The sequence below is a fragment of the Oryctolagus cuniculus genome, chromosome 20 (genome assembly GCF_964237555.1).
Source record: "Oryctolagus cuniculus chromosome 20, mOryCun1.1, whole genome shotgun sequence".
Taxonomy (NCBI): Eukaryota; Metazoa; Chordata; class Mammalia; order Lagomorpha; family Leporidae; genus Oryctolagus; species Oryctolagus cuniculus.
Window position 1 is genome coordinate 38,570,801 of NC_091451.1, and position 18,020 is coordinate 38,588,820.

General features: G+C 44.3%; 1 protein-coding gene across 1 annotated transcript in view; it reads left to right on the top strand.

Annotated features, from left to right (window-relative positions):
* The window catches only part of UNC79 (unc-79 homolog, NALCN channel complex subunit), a 265,206-nt gene that overhangs the window by 173,590 nt on the left and 73,596 nt on the right, over positions 1–18,020 (top strand). Inside the window, exons 29-34 of the mRNA XM_070065557.1 lie at positions 1,321–1,607; positions 3,971–4,153; positions 4,963–5,125; positions 7,510–7,659; positions 8,258–9,475; positions 16,803–16,910. Of these exons, the coding sequence (XP_069921658.1) occupies positions 1,321–1,607; positions 3,971–4,153; positions 4,963–5,125; positions 7,510–7,659; positions 8,258–9,475; positions 16,803–16,910 (2,109 nt within the window). The remainder of the gene's footprint in view (positions 1–1,320; positions 1,608–3,970; positions 4,154–4,962; positions 5,126–7,509; positions 7,660–8,257; positions 9,476–16,802; positions 16,911–18,020) is intronic.

The window sequence follows — 18,020 nt, forward strand, 5'->3', positions numbered from 1 at the left end:
CAGGAACCAAGAGCTCCATCTTGATATCCCTTGTGGGTCGCAGGAACCCAGACTGGGCCGTTGCCTCCTGCTGCCCAGGAACGTTAGCAGGAAACTGGATGGGAAGTAGAGCAGCCAGGACTCCAGCCAAGCGTACCAAGTGACAGCTTGACCCACTGCATCTGCTCGATAGAAACATTTCTTAATCTCTCTTCTCCTGTGTGTGTCCTGGAAGATCGACATTTTGCCTGTAATTATCTTGAATGTAACCATGACTTGGTTGATCATAACCAAAGCTTGTCATCATTTAGTAGAACTTTTCCTTGGAGGGTGAGAGATGAGAGTGCTGGAATACTTCTCCAACCCACCAAACAAAAACTTTATTTTCGATTTGGGTGCTCTAATGTTACTCAGAAAAGAATGCAGAGTATTTTGGACAAGTCCTGAAAAGTCATATAGAAAGGCAAGCATTGCTCCTCCTTTCCCAGACGTCTTCAATCAGACCCAATCAGAAGAGGGAGGACAAAGAGAGACAGGACATGATTTCTGACTTTGAAAAATAATGAGAAAGTCAATGTCAAAAATTGCCAAGGACCAATTATTTATTAGATTAGAGGAAGCCTGAGGCTAAGGGATTTTTTTCTTTCCATTTGAACTTCCAACTCACCTTCATGTGGTGTTTTTCTGTTTCTGAAAGTTCATGCTTCTTGTTGTCTGTGTCTCCCTTATCCCTTGCATGTTTCTCATTATACACAGCAGGACTTCTGGTTTGCTGTTTATAATTTTGACTCTCACATTCAAAGAGTACACATTGCTCAAGACTTGGAAAACTCTATTTTTTTTTGTTTTTGCACCAGCTAATTCGTGAACATAACTGCATTGAGATAATGATTTAAGCAAAATAGCCTGATGAATGTTTTTATGCTCAGTGGATTTCAGATCATTATTTTTTGTGATTTTTTACAAAGCCAAAAGGAAAATTCTCTTTATCACTGAGGATAAAACTTTGCCAAGATATTAAAAATGTGCTAAATGCAAAGTTTATTTAAGGATGTGTCTTGCTTTTGGAGGGTAGCCTTGCTTTGCAGTGTCCAATTTTTATTTCCATTCCCTTGTTACTCCCCAATTATGTGGCTGTCGACGAATGCAGTAACTTCCAGTCCTGGACTTATGCTTTGCTTAGTTGCCTATATTGTGCCTTTAAGTTTCTTGTCTAGAACAGAACCTTTAAATTTTTATGGGTCACAGAAAGAATGGTGCGTTAGCAATATCTCAGTGAGATTTTGTGTAAACTCAGCCTGTGGAAGAGCTGCCCCTTGACAGCCTTTCTTGTACTGACAGGACAACAGTCCCCTGAGAATGACAACACCATCAAGGACCTGCTCCCAGAAGATGCGGGGATCGACCACCAGACCGTGCACCAGCTGATTACAGTGCTCATGAAGTTCATGGCCAAGGATGAGAGCAGCGCGGAGTCAGACATCAGCAGTGCGAAGGCCTTCAACACGGTCAAGCGGCACCTGTACGTCTTACTCGGCTATGACCAACAGGAAGGTTGCTTCATGATTGCACCTCAAAAGATGCGCCTGTCGACTTGCTTTAATGCATTTATTGCAGGAATTGCGCAAGTAAGTGTGATAACAGCTCTTACACCAATAGGCTAGCCAACATTGGTTTAGTGGTGACATTTGTGCAGGTTAACTGATATAAGGAAGGGGTTTGTAGGGGGGAGTATAAAGATAAGTAAGAATCGGTGGCTTGGTATAGTGAAAGGATAAACATGCATGTGTGTATATGTATATGTATATATGTGTGTGTGTGTGTGTAAAACATACCACTTACCAGTTTAGCCATTTTTGTGTACAATTCAGGGGCATCAAGTACGTTCACATTATTATACAGCTGTCACCACTATCTCTAGACTTTTGCATCATCCTGTACTGAAACTGTGACCATGAGACCGTGAGAGAGTAGAGGAGGTTTTGTTGGTATTTTTTTTTAATCCTCTGCTTTTAGGGTTTCAAATGGAGAGAGCTGAGTTCATCATACAACTTAGGCTGTCATCGTTGGCTTTTTCCATGTGTGTCTGTCTTGTGTGCCATGGTGCAGCCCTATCCATTACTTACCCATTTCTCCCCTGACGCTCACCCTTGCTGCCTCTAATCCTCACGTTTCCAGTCACCGCAGCAGTGAGCGTCCTCGCACATGCACTCAATCAGCCAGTGTGAAAACGCCTTTGGGATGCAGATCCCGACCCAGAATGACTGGATCATGGGGTATACGTGTGCTCCGTTTGGCCAGCGCTGCAATTCTCACTCTCCGAATGGCTGGACCAATCTGCAACCAAGCGTCCTACCTTCTACGGAAGTCTTAGTAGTCAAAGGTCTAGGACTTGGAGCAGAGAGAGGTGGATGTGAATTTCTGCCCTGTTGCTGTGATTAGCTCTGTGGCCCTGGGCAGTTGCTGCCTGTTTGCTTATTGGTAATACAGATGTTTTGGGGAGGTTGCAGGCAATATATTGCCCAAGCACCTTCACCAGTGCCTGTCTCGTGGTGTGAACATTATAGATGGTAGCTCTAATTAGCTCCTTAGGCTGAACTATAATGAACACAGAGAAGTGTTGCACGCAGGAGTATGCACGGAGCTGTCTCGCTGATGCTGCTGGCCGGCTGGATCACCAGTAATACTCAGCTGTCTCTGATGAAGTGAGACTGTACCATTTCAGATACCAAAACTTCCTTCCCTCGCTCTCTCCATCACCCAACTCTCTCTCTCTCTAAGCCCACATTGTGCATTGTTACCATGGATATGTAAGCAAGAAACTGACAATTAAAAACCTCGTAAAAACCCATGACTGAAATAACTACCAACATTCTGATGCATAATATCTCCTTCAAATTAACATACATACATACTCATACATAGATTCATAGCTATGGATGTATAAATGCACATTTTTTACAATAATGGGATCAGAGTGTATATACTGATCTTTTCTTAACCTAAAATTTATTACAAAGTTCATAGTGTATAAGTACATTTGTGTCATGTCCTATTTGATGACTACATAGCAACCTGCTATTGCAGTTTTTTTTATTGAACTAATCCCATGCTGTTGATGCGGAGGTTGTCTATAACTTGAGGTGATTGTGAACACAGCCATGCTGAATAACTACACATACGTTTGGGAACACTTGTCTGACTGTTCTCTTAGGATATATTTTATCACTGTATTAGAGGGTATGTGCTTTCCCTAACTTCTGAATGAGAGCAAGTTGCTCAATTACTTTTCTGAAAGACTTTACCAAGTCACACCCTTGCCAGTGGTAGTTAAGAATACCCATTTCCCCACCTGGTTACCAAAACTAGTTTTTTTTCATTGAATCTAGTTTAATACTAGTCAGTAGTTTAATAGATACATTTTAATAGATAAAATGTTATTTTCAGTAGATAATGAAATAGACATATAGATAATTAAGGAGATGAAAACTATTTTCGTTTACAAGATTTTTTTTCATTTTATTCAGGTTATGCAAGTTTCATGTATTTCATATATACTGATTTAGGAACACAGTGATACTTTTCATCCTACTTTCTTTCCCACCCATGCTTCAACCCTTCTTCCTTCTCCTCTTCCATTCCCACTCTTAATTTTTGCAAAGATCTGCTTTCAGTTTACTTAATGATTGATGATTGTTTACAGCCCTTGTCTCTTCTGTTGAGGAACAGTGTTTTTTTTTTTTTTCATACTATTTGTTGAACTCTTTTACTTAGTGTGGGATTAATTTTACAACCCTTTACAAGTTTTTAAAATTTCATGTGAGGATGGACTTTTCTGCTAAGGTGTACAGCTGTTGCTACTACCATTTTATGAGTCACTTGTTAAATGCTTTGCCTTTGTTTTTCATTGGGATGGTTCACATTTTTCCTTATGACTTCTGGGTCTTCTTCGTGGTTTTTCCTTCAGTTATTAATCTTTTCTCTATTTCAGGTTATGGACTATAACATTAATCTGGGAAAACACCTTCTCCCCTTGGTGGTTCAGGTGCTCAAATACTGCTCTTGTCCTCAACTGCGACATTATTTCCAACAGCCACCTCGCTGTTCCCTCTGGTCCCTAAAGCCTCACATCCGGCAGATGTGGTTGAAGGCCTTGCTTGTCATCCTGTACAAGGTGAGTCGCCATCGTCCCTCCTTCTGCGGGTGGGAGGATTCCGCTAGAGGAGCTGCTGACCGGGTGGCTGACCACTGATACTCAGCTGTCTAGAGGGAAATGATGCTATACCATTTCACATATCAAAACTGCCTTCTCTCCTTCCCTCACCTCCCTCTCTCTCTTGCTATGTAAATACTCATTGTGCATATTTACTGTAGATATATAAATGGAAAGCTTAAAACTCCATAAAACCTGTGATGACAATAGCTTACCAACATGGAACACCCTTAGGGATTCAAGTTGAGAATTTTGTAGGGTAGAAGTTTGACCTTCACAAGAATAATTGTGATATGTAATTAGAAGAAACAAACAGCTACTGGAATAAAAATAGACAAGGGAGACCATGTCATTGTGTGCTCTAAAAATGTTTAAAGCAAAAAAAAAAAAAATGAATTGTAGGACATTTATCAATAACTACTGTTTATGCTTGGAATCTCGCATTTTATCTAAGTATTAATTATTATGTCAGAAAACAAAGAAGATACTTGAAAGTGTATTCACCCACCAAAGGTTTCTGCCAGATAATTTTCTTGAAAGCAATTGGAACAATGAACTGTCATGTGTTGCTGTCAGTGGTTTGGCGCAAGAGGAAGGGAATATGATCCCTTTAGAAAATAAGGCGTGCTCAGAATCTGTGCTTTCAATTGTCTGTGTGTATTTATTTTTATCTCCAAGTAATACGGAGGAATAGATCTGGCCAGGTCAAGTGGGAAGATGTACCCTGTGAATTAACCGTTTGTGTCTTTCTCCTTCCGTTTCTTGTTCAGTATCCGTACCGAGACTGTGAGATCAGCAAACTCCTGCTGCACCTGATTCACATAACAGTCAATACCCTCAATGCCCAGTACCATAGCTGCAAGCCCCATGCCACGGCAGGACCTCTGTACAGTGACAGCAGTAACATCAGCAGATACAGTGAGAAAGAAAAAGGTACTTCCATCCTGGGATTCTCTCCCAGACTTAGCTCAAATACAAAATACATTTCTGTACAGTGTTTTTCTTACGAGGTAGAAGAGCACCCTCCGATACCATTCTGGAGTCCAAAAAAAAAAAAAATCACTGACCACTTAGTTAATTTTCCCACTTTGCCATGAATGTTATTGCTTTAACTTTCTAATTGGGCATTCGAGAGAAATAATATGCTTCTGAAGCCCTAGCATGTTTTATAAAATATATGCTGCTGTTTGATTCAGAAAGCTTTGTAAGCCGTTCCTTGAGTATTGGAAATACCCTGCCCCTGGGCTGTGAGTAGATCTTGGTTGGCACTTGGGGGAGCCATCATGTGTAGGTCTCTAGCTTGCTCCTGAACTTAGGGTTCCCAGGATTTGAACAGAGTCTCAATGGGCTGATGTGCTTTCCCCCAGCCTCATTATTCAACAGGGAATAATTCAAGGCAGTGAAAGTGACACAGTTGTGCTGCGTAGATTTAAATCATTTCCCATGTTGACACCATTTCTATTGATAGAGTTTCCTCCAGGGAGGCAGTAGAATGAAGATGTAGACAGAGTGAGATCACAGCCTGGGTGTTTTCAGGTGGAAGACGAAGAATGAAGGCGTAGCCTTCGGCTTGTAAAAGGCAGCACCATCTGCTCTAGTCCTGGGAGAAAGCCGAGTGGGTCGTGATCCTTGGTGGTATTAGTACAGTCTGATTTGGTAAGGCTTCTGGAAGTGTCTCCATCGAATGGGTTGTAAGCAGCGTTGCACTGGTTTTTGTGGAACAGTCCAAGAACCTAGGGTGTCTGCAGACACCAGTCTGAGAACTGGGTTCTGTAAGTTCTGGTGTCATCCGGATCCTTCCGGAAGCATGGCTTGGCTATCAGCTTGGGTCTTAGTGTCTGAGAGTTTAGATTCTGATAAACTAAGGATGTAAAACCTTTCTGGGTGGGAGGTGCCATCTTGTGGTCTTCTGTCTGTTGTATAATAGAAGTGACAGTTATTTGCTTGAAAAACTATATTTCAAAGGAGATTGTTCTGAAAAGGAAATAAAGACATAGATCATTTTGTTGCATTTCCCTGCAAACAGGGGCACTTGATAGGCATTCGCATCTCTGTGGAAGTTCCCTGGAGGGGGGTTGTCTCCATTTTGATCGTGAACACTTTTTGTTTGGTTAAAAAGATTAGTATGGTTATTTCATCTACAATTTACTGCTTCCAGTTTCATATATTTGTGGAATCTTGTGTATTGGAACAGAATCAGTCCTTTAATTTTTCTATACCCCCTTGTAAGAAATCTCGAATAATCATAATCACACCTGAGCCTTATTTTGTCACATAGGTAGATCTACATATAGGCCAAATAGTATACTTCCGGTGATATTCAACTCAAATATTAGCTTATCTCCATTTGTTGTGGTAGGAAATGCATTTAGTAGCCTTTTTGGGGCTTTGCTTTTGCCATTTTGTGGGTAGCTTCGGCTTTGTGAAGGATAAAAGGAGGGAATTTGTTGAGTGCACTCCTTGGCTAACAGCATAGGAATCGTTTCCTCATTAACTGTACTGGGGTTATGTCTGCGTCCAAAGTGGCCCGATGGGGGTAGAAGCAAGGCCTGGAAACAAGCGCATCAGGCGCTCTGAGAGAATGCCTGCCTGCGGAGCCTTAGGGCCGCGGGAGCGCAGGTTCTCTCTGGGATTCCGCAGACCGAGAGCAGTTACGTGTGGTGGACTCCTCGGGGGAGGGGCTTCCACAGGGAGGAAATATTATTTTCTGTTTCCTTTTTCCTTTGTTTCCTCTTTCAGTCCATGATCATTTGTGGAGCTTTTGAGATGACCAGTGGCTTTTCTAAGCTTTTTCTGTGTGTTGTGTGTTTCATTACCAAATGTAGAGTACAGTATTTTGCATTCACAAAGTATAAGGTGCATGTACTGTTAGGCTGTGTCTATGCCAGTTCCCAGATCCCAGGGAGGCATATGCTTTTTTGGAAAGGGCAAGACCCACTCATGATGTTTGATTTCGTTTTGTCAAATGAGCTGCCCAGAGCAGGCAAGTTCAAGCGGTGTCACAGATTCCTGGAAAAAGTCCTGGCATCTGTGTGTCACCGGGTTCTACGCACGCTGGAAACGGTCCCCAGGAAGGCTCTACTGAAATACTGAGATGCCTCTCATAAAAATGCTGCCAGTTGTCACATAGAAAACGATGGTGGCTCTGCTGGATCGCTTGTTGCATGGATAAAACACCCACCTGTGGCTGGGCGGGTGCTGGTGCCGAAATCACTGCAGACTGTGTTCCCCAATGCTTTCAGTGAATTGCTTGTGTAGACACAGCCTAAGAGAGAATAACCTCTTAAGTGTAATTTTGACTTTCTCTCCCCAATTAGAAGAAGATAGTGTTTTTGATGAATCTGATATTCATGATACACCTACTGGACCCTGCCATAAAGAGTCTCAAACTTTTTTTGCAAGATTGAAAAGGATAGGCGGCAGCAAAATGGTGAAATATCAGCCGGTTGAGATGAATGTTCAGAGAAGTATGAATTTTTTCTCTTAGTAATTTTATGCAAAAATGTTGTACTCTACCGTTTGTTTGGGGTGAAATCTTAATTTTATTATGTTACTACGCATTTTAAGACTGTTGATTTATATATATATATGTATGCACAAACAGTATATATATATACCCGCTTATATATATACGTGAATTGACAGATACGCCATTAATGTCATGATCGTCTTCGAGGGCCATTGCTTGACTTGATTTGTTGCAGAATGTTTGCTTCTCTTCCACCCAATTTGAATACAGTTTCCTAGTACTGCCTCAGCCAACAAACCAACAAAACACAGATTCTTTCTGCTGTGCACAAATGAATAGAGCTGAGGAATTATCCCAAAGCCTGATTTTTGGAAATCAGACCTTAAACTATCATTTCGGTTTCTTTCATTGCAAAGTTTTCCAGTTTTTGAAATGAGAATGAACCTTACGAAAACTTGGCCAGATAGTTGGTTTTCTTTTCTAGTGGAGCTGGGATTGTCATGATGATTTATGCCAATTGTATGCCCGGATACCAGGGGTTAAAAGAAGGTGGACTCTCCAAGTGAAATAGTACTAGCTTTTTCTGTTTTAATCAGGTGAAATAGAGCTGGCTGAATATAGAGACACGGGCGCATTGCAAGACAGCCTTCTACACTGCGTGAGAGAAGAAAGCATCCAGAAAAAAAAGCTGCGCTCTTTGAAGCAAAAATCTCTTGATATAGGGAATGCAGACTCCCTTTTATTCACGTTAGACGAGCACCGCAGGAAGTCTTGCATTGATCGCTGTGACATAGACAAGCCTCCTGCCCAGGCTGCTTATCTCGCACAGAGACAGAGCGACCACGGGCGTTCTAGGCAGAACTCAGCCACGAGGCCAGACCACCTTGAGATCCCTGAGAACCCTGCCCTGGAGGGTTTTCAGGAGGCGCGCAGGCCGGTGATACCCGAAGTCCGGTTGAACTGCATGGAGACCTTTGAGGTGAAGGTGGACTCTCCAGGGAAGCCAGCGCCTAAGGAAGACTTAGATCTCATAGATTTGTCCTCGGATTCCACATCCGGCCAGGAGAAACACTCGCTCCTCTCCACATCAGACAGTGACTCGCTCGTTTTTGAGCCCCTTCCCCCGCTCAGAATAGTCGAGAGTGACGAAGAAGAGGAGGCGAGGAAGCAAGGAAATGATGGTCCCTCCAGTAAACACGCCGCCTCCTCGCCCTCCACCCCCAGCCAGCCCTCTGTCCTGAGCCCCAGCACAACTCGCCTCGTGCAAGTCAGCGTGGAGGATTGCTCCAAGGACTTTGCTTCCAAGGACTCAGGGAACAGCCAGTCTGCAGGCACCAAGGACTCCGCCCTCCTAGCCCTGGAAGACCCGACGGACTCCGAAGAGCTGTCCACGCTGGAGGAGCTGCAGTTTTCCTGCGGCAGCCCTCTGACGCTTAAGCAAAAGCGAGACCTCCTGCAGAAGTCCGTGGCTCTCCCTGAGATGTCAGTGGACGAGAACCCGGACCCCGGTGCCGAGGAAGAGGAGCCTGGTGGGCTGGCGCCAAGTTCAGGGACAAAAACTGTCCTCCTCAAAGTTCCCGAAGATGGGGAGAACGCAGCAGAGAGCGAGAAGCCCGAGACCGGTGCTGAGTCCGACACGGAGCAGAATCCCGAAAGGAAGGGGGAAGAGGATGGAGTGGAGGAATCGGAATTTAAAATTCAGATTGTTCCGAGGCAGAGAAAACAGAGGAAGATTGCCGTCAGCGCGATCCAGAGAGAGTACCTGGACATCTCCTTCAATATCCTAGACAAGTTGGGAGAGCAGAAGGATCCAGGTAAGCTGTGCCGCTTCTTCCTCCCAGCCCTGCTTCGAGTCTCTGCATCTCACCTGGGCTGGGGCATTGGTACTGAGCAGACGTCAGCCTCAAAAATCTTACCAAGTCAGGGTGTGCCATCACGCCTTCCTGCGTGCTAGACTATGTTGGATTCAGATGTGGTCCACTGGCTCCATGTTTCTGTGTTTATAGTTTAAACTCAACTGTTAATTCTTGATAAGCATTGGCAAGAGGAGGAAGTTCTTGATTCATGTCAAGATATTCTAAATAGCATTTTAGCCTTCCTCAAACAGCTAGCATCATTAAATTTAGCTCTTTTTTTATAAATAAATCTTTTTTTTATTTTTATTTTTTTGACAGGCAGAGTGGACAGTGAGAGAGAGAGACAGAGAGAAAGGTCTTCCTTTGCCGTTGGTTCACCCTCCAATGGCCGCCGCGGCCGGCGCACCGTGCTGATCCGATGGCAGGAGCCAGGTGCTTCTCCTAGTCTCCCATGTGCATGCAGGGCCCAAGCACTTGGGCCATCCTCCACTGCACTCCCTGGCCACAGCAAAGAGCTGGCCTGGAAGAGGGGCAACCGGGACAGAATCCGGCGCCCCAACCGGGACTAGAACCCGGTGTGCCAGCGCCGCAAGGCGGAGGATTAGCCTAGTGAGCCGCGGTGCCGTCCCTAAATTTAGCTCTTGTTGGCGTGTTTCCCCTGCACGACTTCAGTGAACTCTGGTAGAGTCCAAAGGAAGAACAGCTATGAGGAGTGAAAATAAAGCAAAGAGTGCTTGCGGTGATTAAGAATTTCCTATATAATCATTTCAGGTCTAATCTTTAAAAAGATTGACTTCTTTATTTGACAGGCAGAATGGCAGAGAGGAGAAGGAATGGAAGAGAGATAGATGGAGAGAGAAAGAAGAGAGTGAGACAGAGAGACTGATCTTCTATCTGCTGGTTCACTACCCCAAATGGCTGCAATGGCCAGGGCTGGTCCAGGCTGCATCCGGGAGCCTGGGAGCCTGGACCTCCATCTGGGTCTCCCACATGGGTGGCAGAGGCCCAAATACTTGGGTCATCTTCTGCTGCCTTCCCAGGTGTATTAGCAGGGAGCTGGATCTGAAGCAGAGCAGCCAGGACCCTGTCACTCCAGTACAGCCAACTGTATTGGCTAACCAAATACCGGTGACAACTTGGACCCTAATCCATGGATGCTACTTGATGGGGAAGCTGTCACAGTGCTTGGGTTTCCTGTCTTTGCCGTTTCTTGTAGTTCCTTGGAGGCTGTGTTCTAAGAAAGACAACCTGAAAGCAGTGGCAAGTCAGTTGTCCACGTCATTCTAAAACACCGTGGCCTGCAGTATTTCCACAGTACTGATTGGGACATTGTGTTTTAGTTCAGATCTAAAATAGTATTAACAACAATAATAATGTGAATCTTTAGGAAAACGCAGTTGCCCAGGGACAATCATTTTACAAGATTCATAGTCTAGAGAACATTGAGGATGACAAAGATCTTGGGGTCCTCTAGTCCAGGCTCTCATGTTAGAGAAGAAGCTGGCACGGCTTAGAGGAGACACTGTGCCTGGCCAAGGGTCACGCAGGCGGGCAGCAGCAGTGCCAGGACCGTCTTCCTGATTGTAGCCCTGCTCTTTCCACTACTCCACACAAAAGCAACTGCTAAGAGAATGCACCTGGCTCTTTGATTTGCCCAGGCATTTCCAGAGACTTCTAACTGTTCTGTAGCTGATGCAATAGTGCTATGCATCTCAATGACACTGCAGATCTGTTGGCTGGACATCAGCATATTCGGAAAGGGTTATACTCCAGGAAGACAAGGGGGGAAATCCCGGTGATAACAAGCTAAGATTTCTGGGGAAATTGGGACACCTTTTTATTCGTTGGAGACAGGAAAAATGCTGCGTGTGGGCAGAGGTCAGCACTGGCCTAGAAAGTATGGTGGTCTGCAGTGTGGGGCTGTGAGGAACTGTGAGGCCTGTAGTGTTACACGGGCTGTTTATGGGTTGTAGCACGTCTGTGTGTGTCCGTGTGTTGCCTTCTTCTTCTACTGCTTTCCCAGGCCATAACAGAGAGCTGGATCGGAAGAGGAGCAGCTGGGACTAGAACCGGCGCCCCTATGGGATGCTGGTGCTTCAGGCCAGGGCATTAACCCGCTGTGCACAGTGCCAGCCCCTTCTTTATTCATCCTTACACCAGATTGTTTTCCAGGCTACCAAGGAGGAAATTGGCTTTGTATTCAAACATTTGATACCAGAACAAGAGAAAATGATCTGACAATTCAAATAATGTTTCTAAAATTTTTGTAATGGACTATTATACTATTATAATAATTTTCTATCTCCTGCATCTGCTCAGGGTAAAACCCAGGCTTCCCCGGACTTTCTTGATTCTATAAGCAGGAGCAAGGGAGGTCCAGACACTCTCCCCAGATTCACAGCTTTGCCACCTCCAGCTGCCTGGAGTCCAGGGCTGACTTCTCCATGCACATCAGCCCTGCAGGAAGCCCCAGAGGCCAGGCCACTCTTCATCTCCTTTACTCTTTTTTTGGTGATTGATATGAAAGAGAGAGAGAGAGAGAGAGAAAGAGAGAGACTTCTGATTGCCCACAACGATGGGGCTGGGCCAGGCCAAAGTCAGCAGCTGGAAGCTCGATCTGGGTCTTCCCGGGACCCAACTACTTGAACCACGACTGCATTAGCAGGAAGCTGGAACTGGGAGCCAAGCTGGGGTTTGAACTCAGGCACTCCAATATGGGACGCGGGCATCCCATGCAACATCATAACTGCTAGGCCAAATCTCTGCGCTTGTTCTGAGTCTTTCTGCCCCTCTGTTTTGACTCCTGATATCCTTCTCCTGCGTCAGAAGTCCATGGTCCTGGCTGAGCAAGGGCCCCTTGCGGGGGCTACAGGTGATGTGCTCCTATCCAAGATCCTGTTTCCTTCACAGAGGTTACAGGACACCCCCCCCCCCAAATCCTCCTTCTCTTGTTAAAGGATCCCTGACTTAAACATGATCTAATTTCTCCCTCTTTATTAAAAAAAAGTTCTTGATCGATCCCAAGCCTCCCTACTATTATCTTCATACCCAAGGGACTCCCATTATATTCCTAAAAATCTTCCCATGAAGCTTTCATCCCACTGCTCCGCCAAAACTGCACTTGTCAAGGCAACCAGTGAGCTCCCCTGCTAAACCCGATGGCCAGCTCTCAGGTCTGGTCTTCTGACATAGATGCCCGATTTGACACAGTTGCTCACTTCCACGGCACTTGCCTTCCAGGATGCCATACTCTTGTTTTTCTCCGTGTTCAGTCTCTGCGTTGACTCCTCCTTATCTCCCCAATAAGTGAGTGTCCTAGAGTCTCCCTCTTTCGCCTTTTTTGCTTCTCCATGGACACTCACTTTCTTGGAGGTCTCATCCTAGTCTTATGGCTTTACAGGTTGTCTGTAGGCTGAGACAGCTGTCAGTCAACTATTTCTGGGACAATACTGTGTAACGGAGTGCTCCACATCATACAACAAGAAGCAGCTATTTAGGTCAAGAGTCTGCTGGCCATCTGGAGGTCACCTGCCCTAGGCTGGGCTTGACTGGATGGCAAGGCTTGGCTTCATGTGAAAGTCACCCTCACTCAGGGGCCCTGAAGCCTGGGAATGTTCTCCTCATGCTAATGGTAGAGCTATAAGAGAGCACGCCCAGGACTTTTCAAGCCTTTGGTCATGTTATACTTGCAAACATTCTGTTAGCCAGAGAAAACCCCATGGCTGAATCTAAGGCAAGAGGAGAAATCTACTCTGCTTGTTTTGCAGGAAGAACTTCAAAGTCACAGGATGGCAGGCATGGATTCAGGAAGAAGTGAAGAGTCGAGGCCATGTTTCTCAAACGGTGCAAGGGATGCACCTATACTAAAAATTATCTGTTTATCTGAAATTAAAATTTAACTGGGCATCCTGTATTTTGTCTGGCAACCCTAATCTAACTCTGAAACATACCCAGTGTGTGGTGCCTTCTTTTTACCTCCACCAACATCTTTCACCTGGGTTAACTGCTGCAGCCTCCTAACTGGTCTTCCGCCTTCTACCCTGTTGCCTTTACACCCTCACGACACAGCAGCCAGAGCAATCCTTTAAAACATGAACTTTTGGTGTTCCACTGCTTAAAACCCTCCAGTGTTTCCCCATTTCCATCATCATCTAAACCCAGGTTCCTAAAGTGTGCAGAGAGACCTGCATGGCCCCCACCCTCTTTAGCTCTCTGAGTTCACTGGCAATATTCCATCCACAATCCTACTTGGCCACTGTGGCTTCTTGTCCTGTCTTGAACACTCCTTACCTAATCCTTACTTAGGACCTTGACTCTGGCCGTCCTGTCACCTGGGACAGTCTGATATCTGCCTAGCTCACTCCCTCTCTTATTTTAACTTTTGAACAAGCACTGGGCTCCCAGTGAGGCCTGCTTTGGACTATACTCCACCTTCCCACTCCTACCCAGCATCTTGGTATCTCTTATTCTCCTCTCTCTTCTACAAAGAATTGATTTTCTGACAGTAATTTGTTACTTTTATGCATATTGTGTGTCTCTTGCTACAACAATGCAAGCTCCCAAGGGCCAGGACTTTTGTCTGGTTTGTTCACTGGTTGTATCCCAAGTGACTAGCGGAGTGCTGATAAGTATCTGATCAATGAATGGAAGGATGGTGTGACATTTTCTGCTTTATGTTACTATAAAAATTGAATACAAATGTTTCAGGCCAAGCAAATAGCTCTATCCAAATATTTGTCTTAAACCATATACAAATAAAAGGTTTCATAAAATTATTGAGGACTAAGGGAAAAATTTCCTGGATTAAAGAATCTTGATGTTTATCTTAGAATAATGATGTTTCTTTAAAGTTAAAGGTAGTGGTAGGTGTTTGGATTTCTGGTTAAGACACCTGCATCCCTCATTTTGGTACCTAGATTCAGGTTCTGGCTCTTGATTCTAATTGCAGCTTCCTGCTACCGTGGGCTCTGGGAGGCAGCCGTAGTTGGGTTTCTGCCACGCACACAGGAGACCTGGATGGAGTTCTCAGCCCCCAGGTTCAACCCCCTCTAGCTGTTACAGCTATTTCGAGGGTGAACCAATGGATGAGAAGTCTCTCTCTTCCTCTATCTTTCTCTCAAGTAAATTTTCTTAGAAGTTAAAGATACATGGTGGCTGGTGCTGTGGTGTAGAGGGTAAAGCTGCCACCTTTGGTGCCAGCATCCCATATGGGCGCCGGTTCGAGTCCTGTCTGCTCCATTTCCCATCCATCTCTTTGCTATGGCCTAGGAAAGCAGTAGAAGATGGCCCAAGTCCTTGGGCTCCTGCACCCATGTGGGAGACCCGGAGGAAGCTCCTGGCTTCAGATCAGCTCAGCTCCGGCCATTGCAACCATCTGGGGAGTGAACCAGCAGATGGAAGACTCTCTCTCTCTCTCTCCCTCTCCCTCTCCCTCTCCCTCTCCCTCTCCCTCTCCCTCTCCCTCTCCCTCTCCCTCTCCCTCTCCCTCTCCCTCTCCTCTCTCTGTGTAACTGTGACTTTTAAGTAAAATAAATAAATATTTAAAAAAGTTAAAGATATATGAAGGATTTTAATAGTCATACCAAAACTCTAAAAGTTCTAAATTTGCTTTAAACTTTCTCATTCTACATTGTTGTTGGGGTTCTTATGCCAGAATTGCAGCTCACATAGAATGGAGGTAGATCAGGGAAAGAGAGGTGGTTATGCCTGGTGCTTTGGGCAGAAGGCCTGAGAGAATATGCTCAAACCCTCTTTCTCATAGGCCCTCATCTAAGAGCTATTTTACTTTTATGACAGCTTAGCAAGTTTCATAGCCATCCAGTAACAGAACAGCATCCTTCATCTGTATTTTTGTATTATGCATGGGGGTTGCTCTGTGCAAGAAAAAAAATTGATATTGTGGGGAAGATGAGACTGACACATTATTAAGCCTAAAAATTTGAAGCCACAGGGCTGGTGCTGTAGCACCGTGGGTAAAGCTGCTGTCCACAGCACCAGCATACCATATGGGCACTGGTTTGAGTCCTGGCTGCTCTAGTTCTGATCCAGCTCCCTGCTAATCCACCTGGTAAAGCAGCAGAGGATGGCCAAGTACTTGGGCTCCTGCACCCATGTGGGAGACCTGGAAAAACATCTTGGCTCCTGGCTTTGGATAGGCCCAGCTCTGGCCATTGTGGCCATTTGGGGAGTAAACCAGCAGATGGAAGATCTCTCTCTGTCTCTCCCTCTCCCTCTCTCTCTCTCTCTCTAACTCTACCTTTCAAATAAATAAATAAATCTTTAAAAAATATTTGAAGCCATCTAGGATGGGCCTCTCCTAATGGCAGCACAGTGGATTCTTGGTTACCCACAGTCCTAACTGCAAGACAGCAAGATGCCCAGTGCCACTGTGAGGTAGTGCTAAAGACAGCAAAGACTTGCTTAACACTTTTGCAATGGGAAACCATAAAACTTTTCAGGAAGTTTTAAAAGATAATCAGAAATTACTCAGAATAATGTGGGACAGCTTGATAGTTCAATATTGCAGATAGATCAATAAGACAATATTATGTGCAGGAAATATCCCACCTTAGGTACAACAATGGTCAAATAGAGGAAAATGATACAATATACTTCTTTGTTTCTTGCTTACCTAATAAAATATAGCATCTGAGTTAATAATGAACATTTACTCTCAGTTCGATACAATCTCTACTCAAATTAATTCTGGTTGTCAAAACTGATAGACAAGTAAACAGTTAACACTATTGTGTGAGTAATTTTGGAAAAGGTTAAGGAGAAGGTGCTATGTAGTTATGTAAGAGATTCATTTGACCCAGTGTTTTTGTTTGTATTTTGAGGGGCGGAATGGGGTCCTGGAAACCTCCTTGGAGGTGGAATTTTCTATGGGGATTGAGATGGAAGTGATGAACAGGAAATTGCTGGACAAAGACAGAGCTAGGTGGAATGCACCTTGAACATCTTTAGGTATTAGATGAAAAAGTTTGGGATGGAAGGTTAAGTGACTTGTTCAAGGGTTTGCACTGTGAACCTGCTGAGTTTTAGCTCCGTAATTGTGCCATCTTCAGTCTCTAAGAAGCAGATCCCTTATCTGCAAAATGTAGTGTAGAATCAGCCCTCCATGGAGCATGGAAGCCTGTGTGTATATAATTCCATTAAAATAATTATTAGGGCCACAATGTACATAAAGATTGGAATGTGCTTTTAAAGGAAAAGACTTGGAAAAGAATTTTTGGACTTCCTTTTAATCAGTGTTCTGAATTTTCAATAATACTCCTGTTTGTAGATCCTTCTGCGAAAGGACTTTCAACTTTGGAAATGCCACGAGAATCTTCGTCTGCCCCTACCTTAGAAGCAGGTGTGCCGGAAACAAGTAGCCATTCCTCAATAACAAGTAAGCTTTCCTCCAGTGATCATTTCACCTGCCACTCATTTTGGAGCATGGTCTGTTTGATTGTTTTCAGTTTTGGCAATTTAGGTATATTTTTCCCTTTTTAAATATTGTGTTAGCTTCCTTGGTGATACTATGCTGTTAAAGAGTCTGAGAGATAGGGTGAGCCACTTATTTCCATATCTCAACTGTTTGATAAATCAGGATGATCACTGATTTCCAAGAATTTTGATTTGTTAAATAATCACTGAATTTTATCACTCAATGAGATAAAAATTGTTTTTTTACTACCATAAACATAAAGCATGGAACCAGCTGTAGGACAGGTGGAACACATTGTCTATGCAGAATTTACATGGAAACTTTTATTTCATTCAAATCACCTCCACCATGGACACCATTTTATCGCGATTGGCATAAAATAAATGCTGACCTCGCATTCGACTTGATCTAGCCCCTCTGGATCAGAAAATAAAAATGGCATAGCCTTTTCCAGAACCAACAGGAACCAAGTACTTTGAAATTCTCTTCTCTTATCTGGGTCCTAGATCTTATCTATCAGCAGTTTGAGTTCATTGTTTCCTAAGGGTGTCCACCTGGCTCAATGAATTCAATTAAGAGACTTTAAGGCGCGAAATGCTTGCTAGGAATCAGAGATGCAAAGGCACAACTTCTGTAAACCTTTGTCTCGTGGGCTGATTAATTTTGTGTTTCATGTGGAGGCTGCCTAAACAGCTACTTCATTTTTATTTGACCATCTTTTGAAATGAGCATGATCCGGATAGACGAGATAAAGATCGTAAATGCTGAACTGGTAGTACGGAACAGCACCATCCTCATCCATCCATTCACTCATTTTTCATGCGTCCATTCATTCAACAACTACTTGTTGTGTGTCTGCTGGGTGCCAGGCGCCGCGCTTGGCACTGGGATCAAAAGAAGCCGCCCTCTGTTCTTAAGCAGTTTGCAAGTGCACTACCCGTCGTGTTTCCATTTACCACCCTGTGCCAGGCACTGTGCTACATGACCACACGCATTGCTATCCACTCCAATCCACATCAGCACTGCATGGCAGATAGTGCTGACCCGACCTGGAGACCAGGGAGCTGAGGT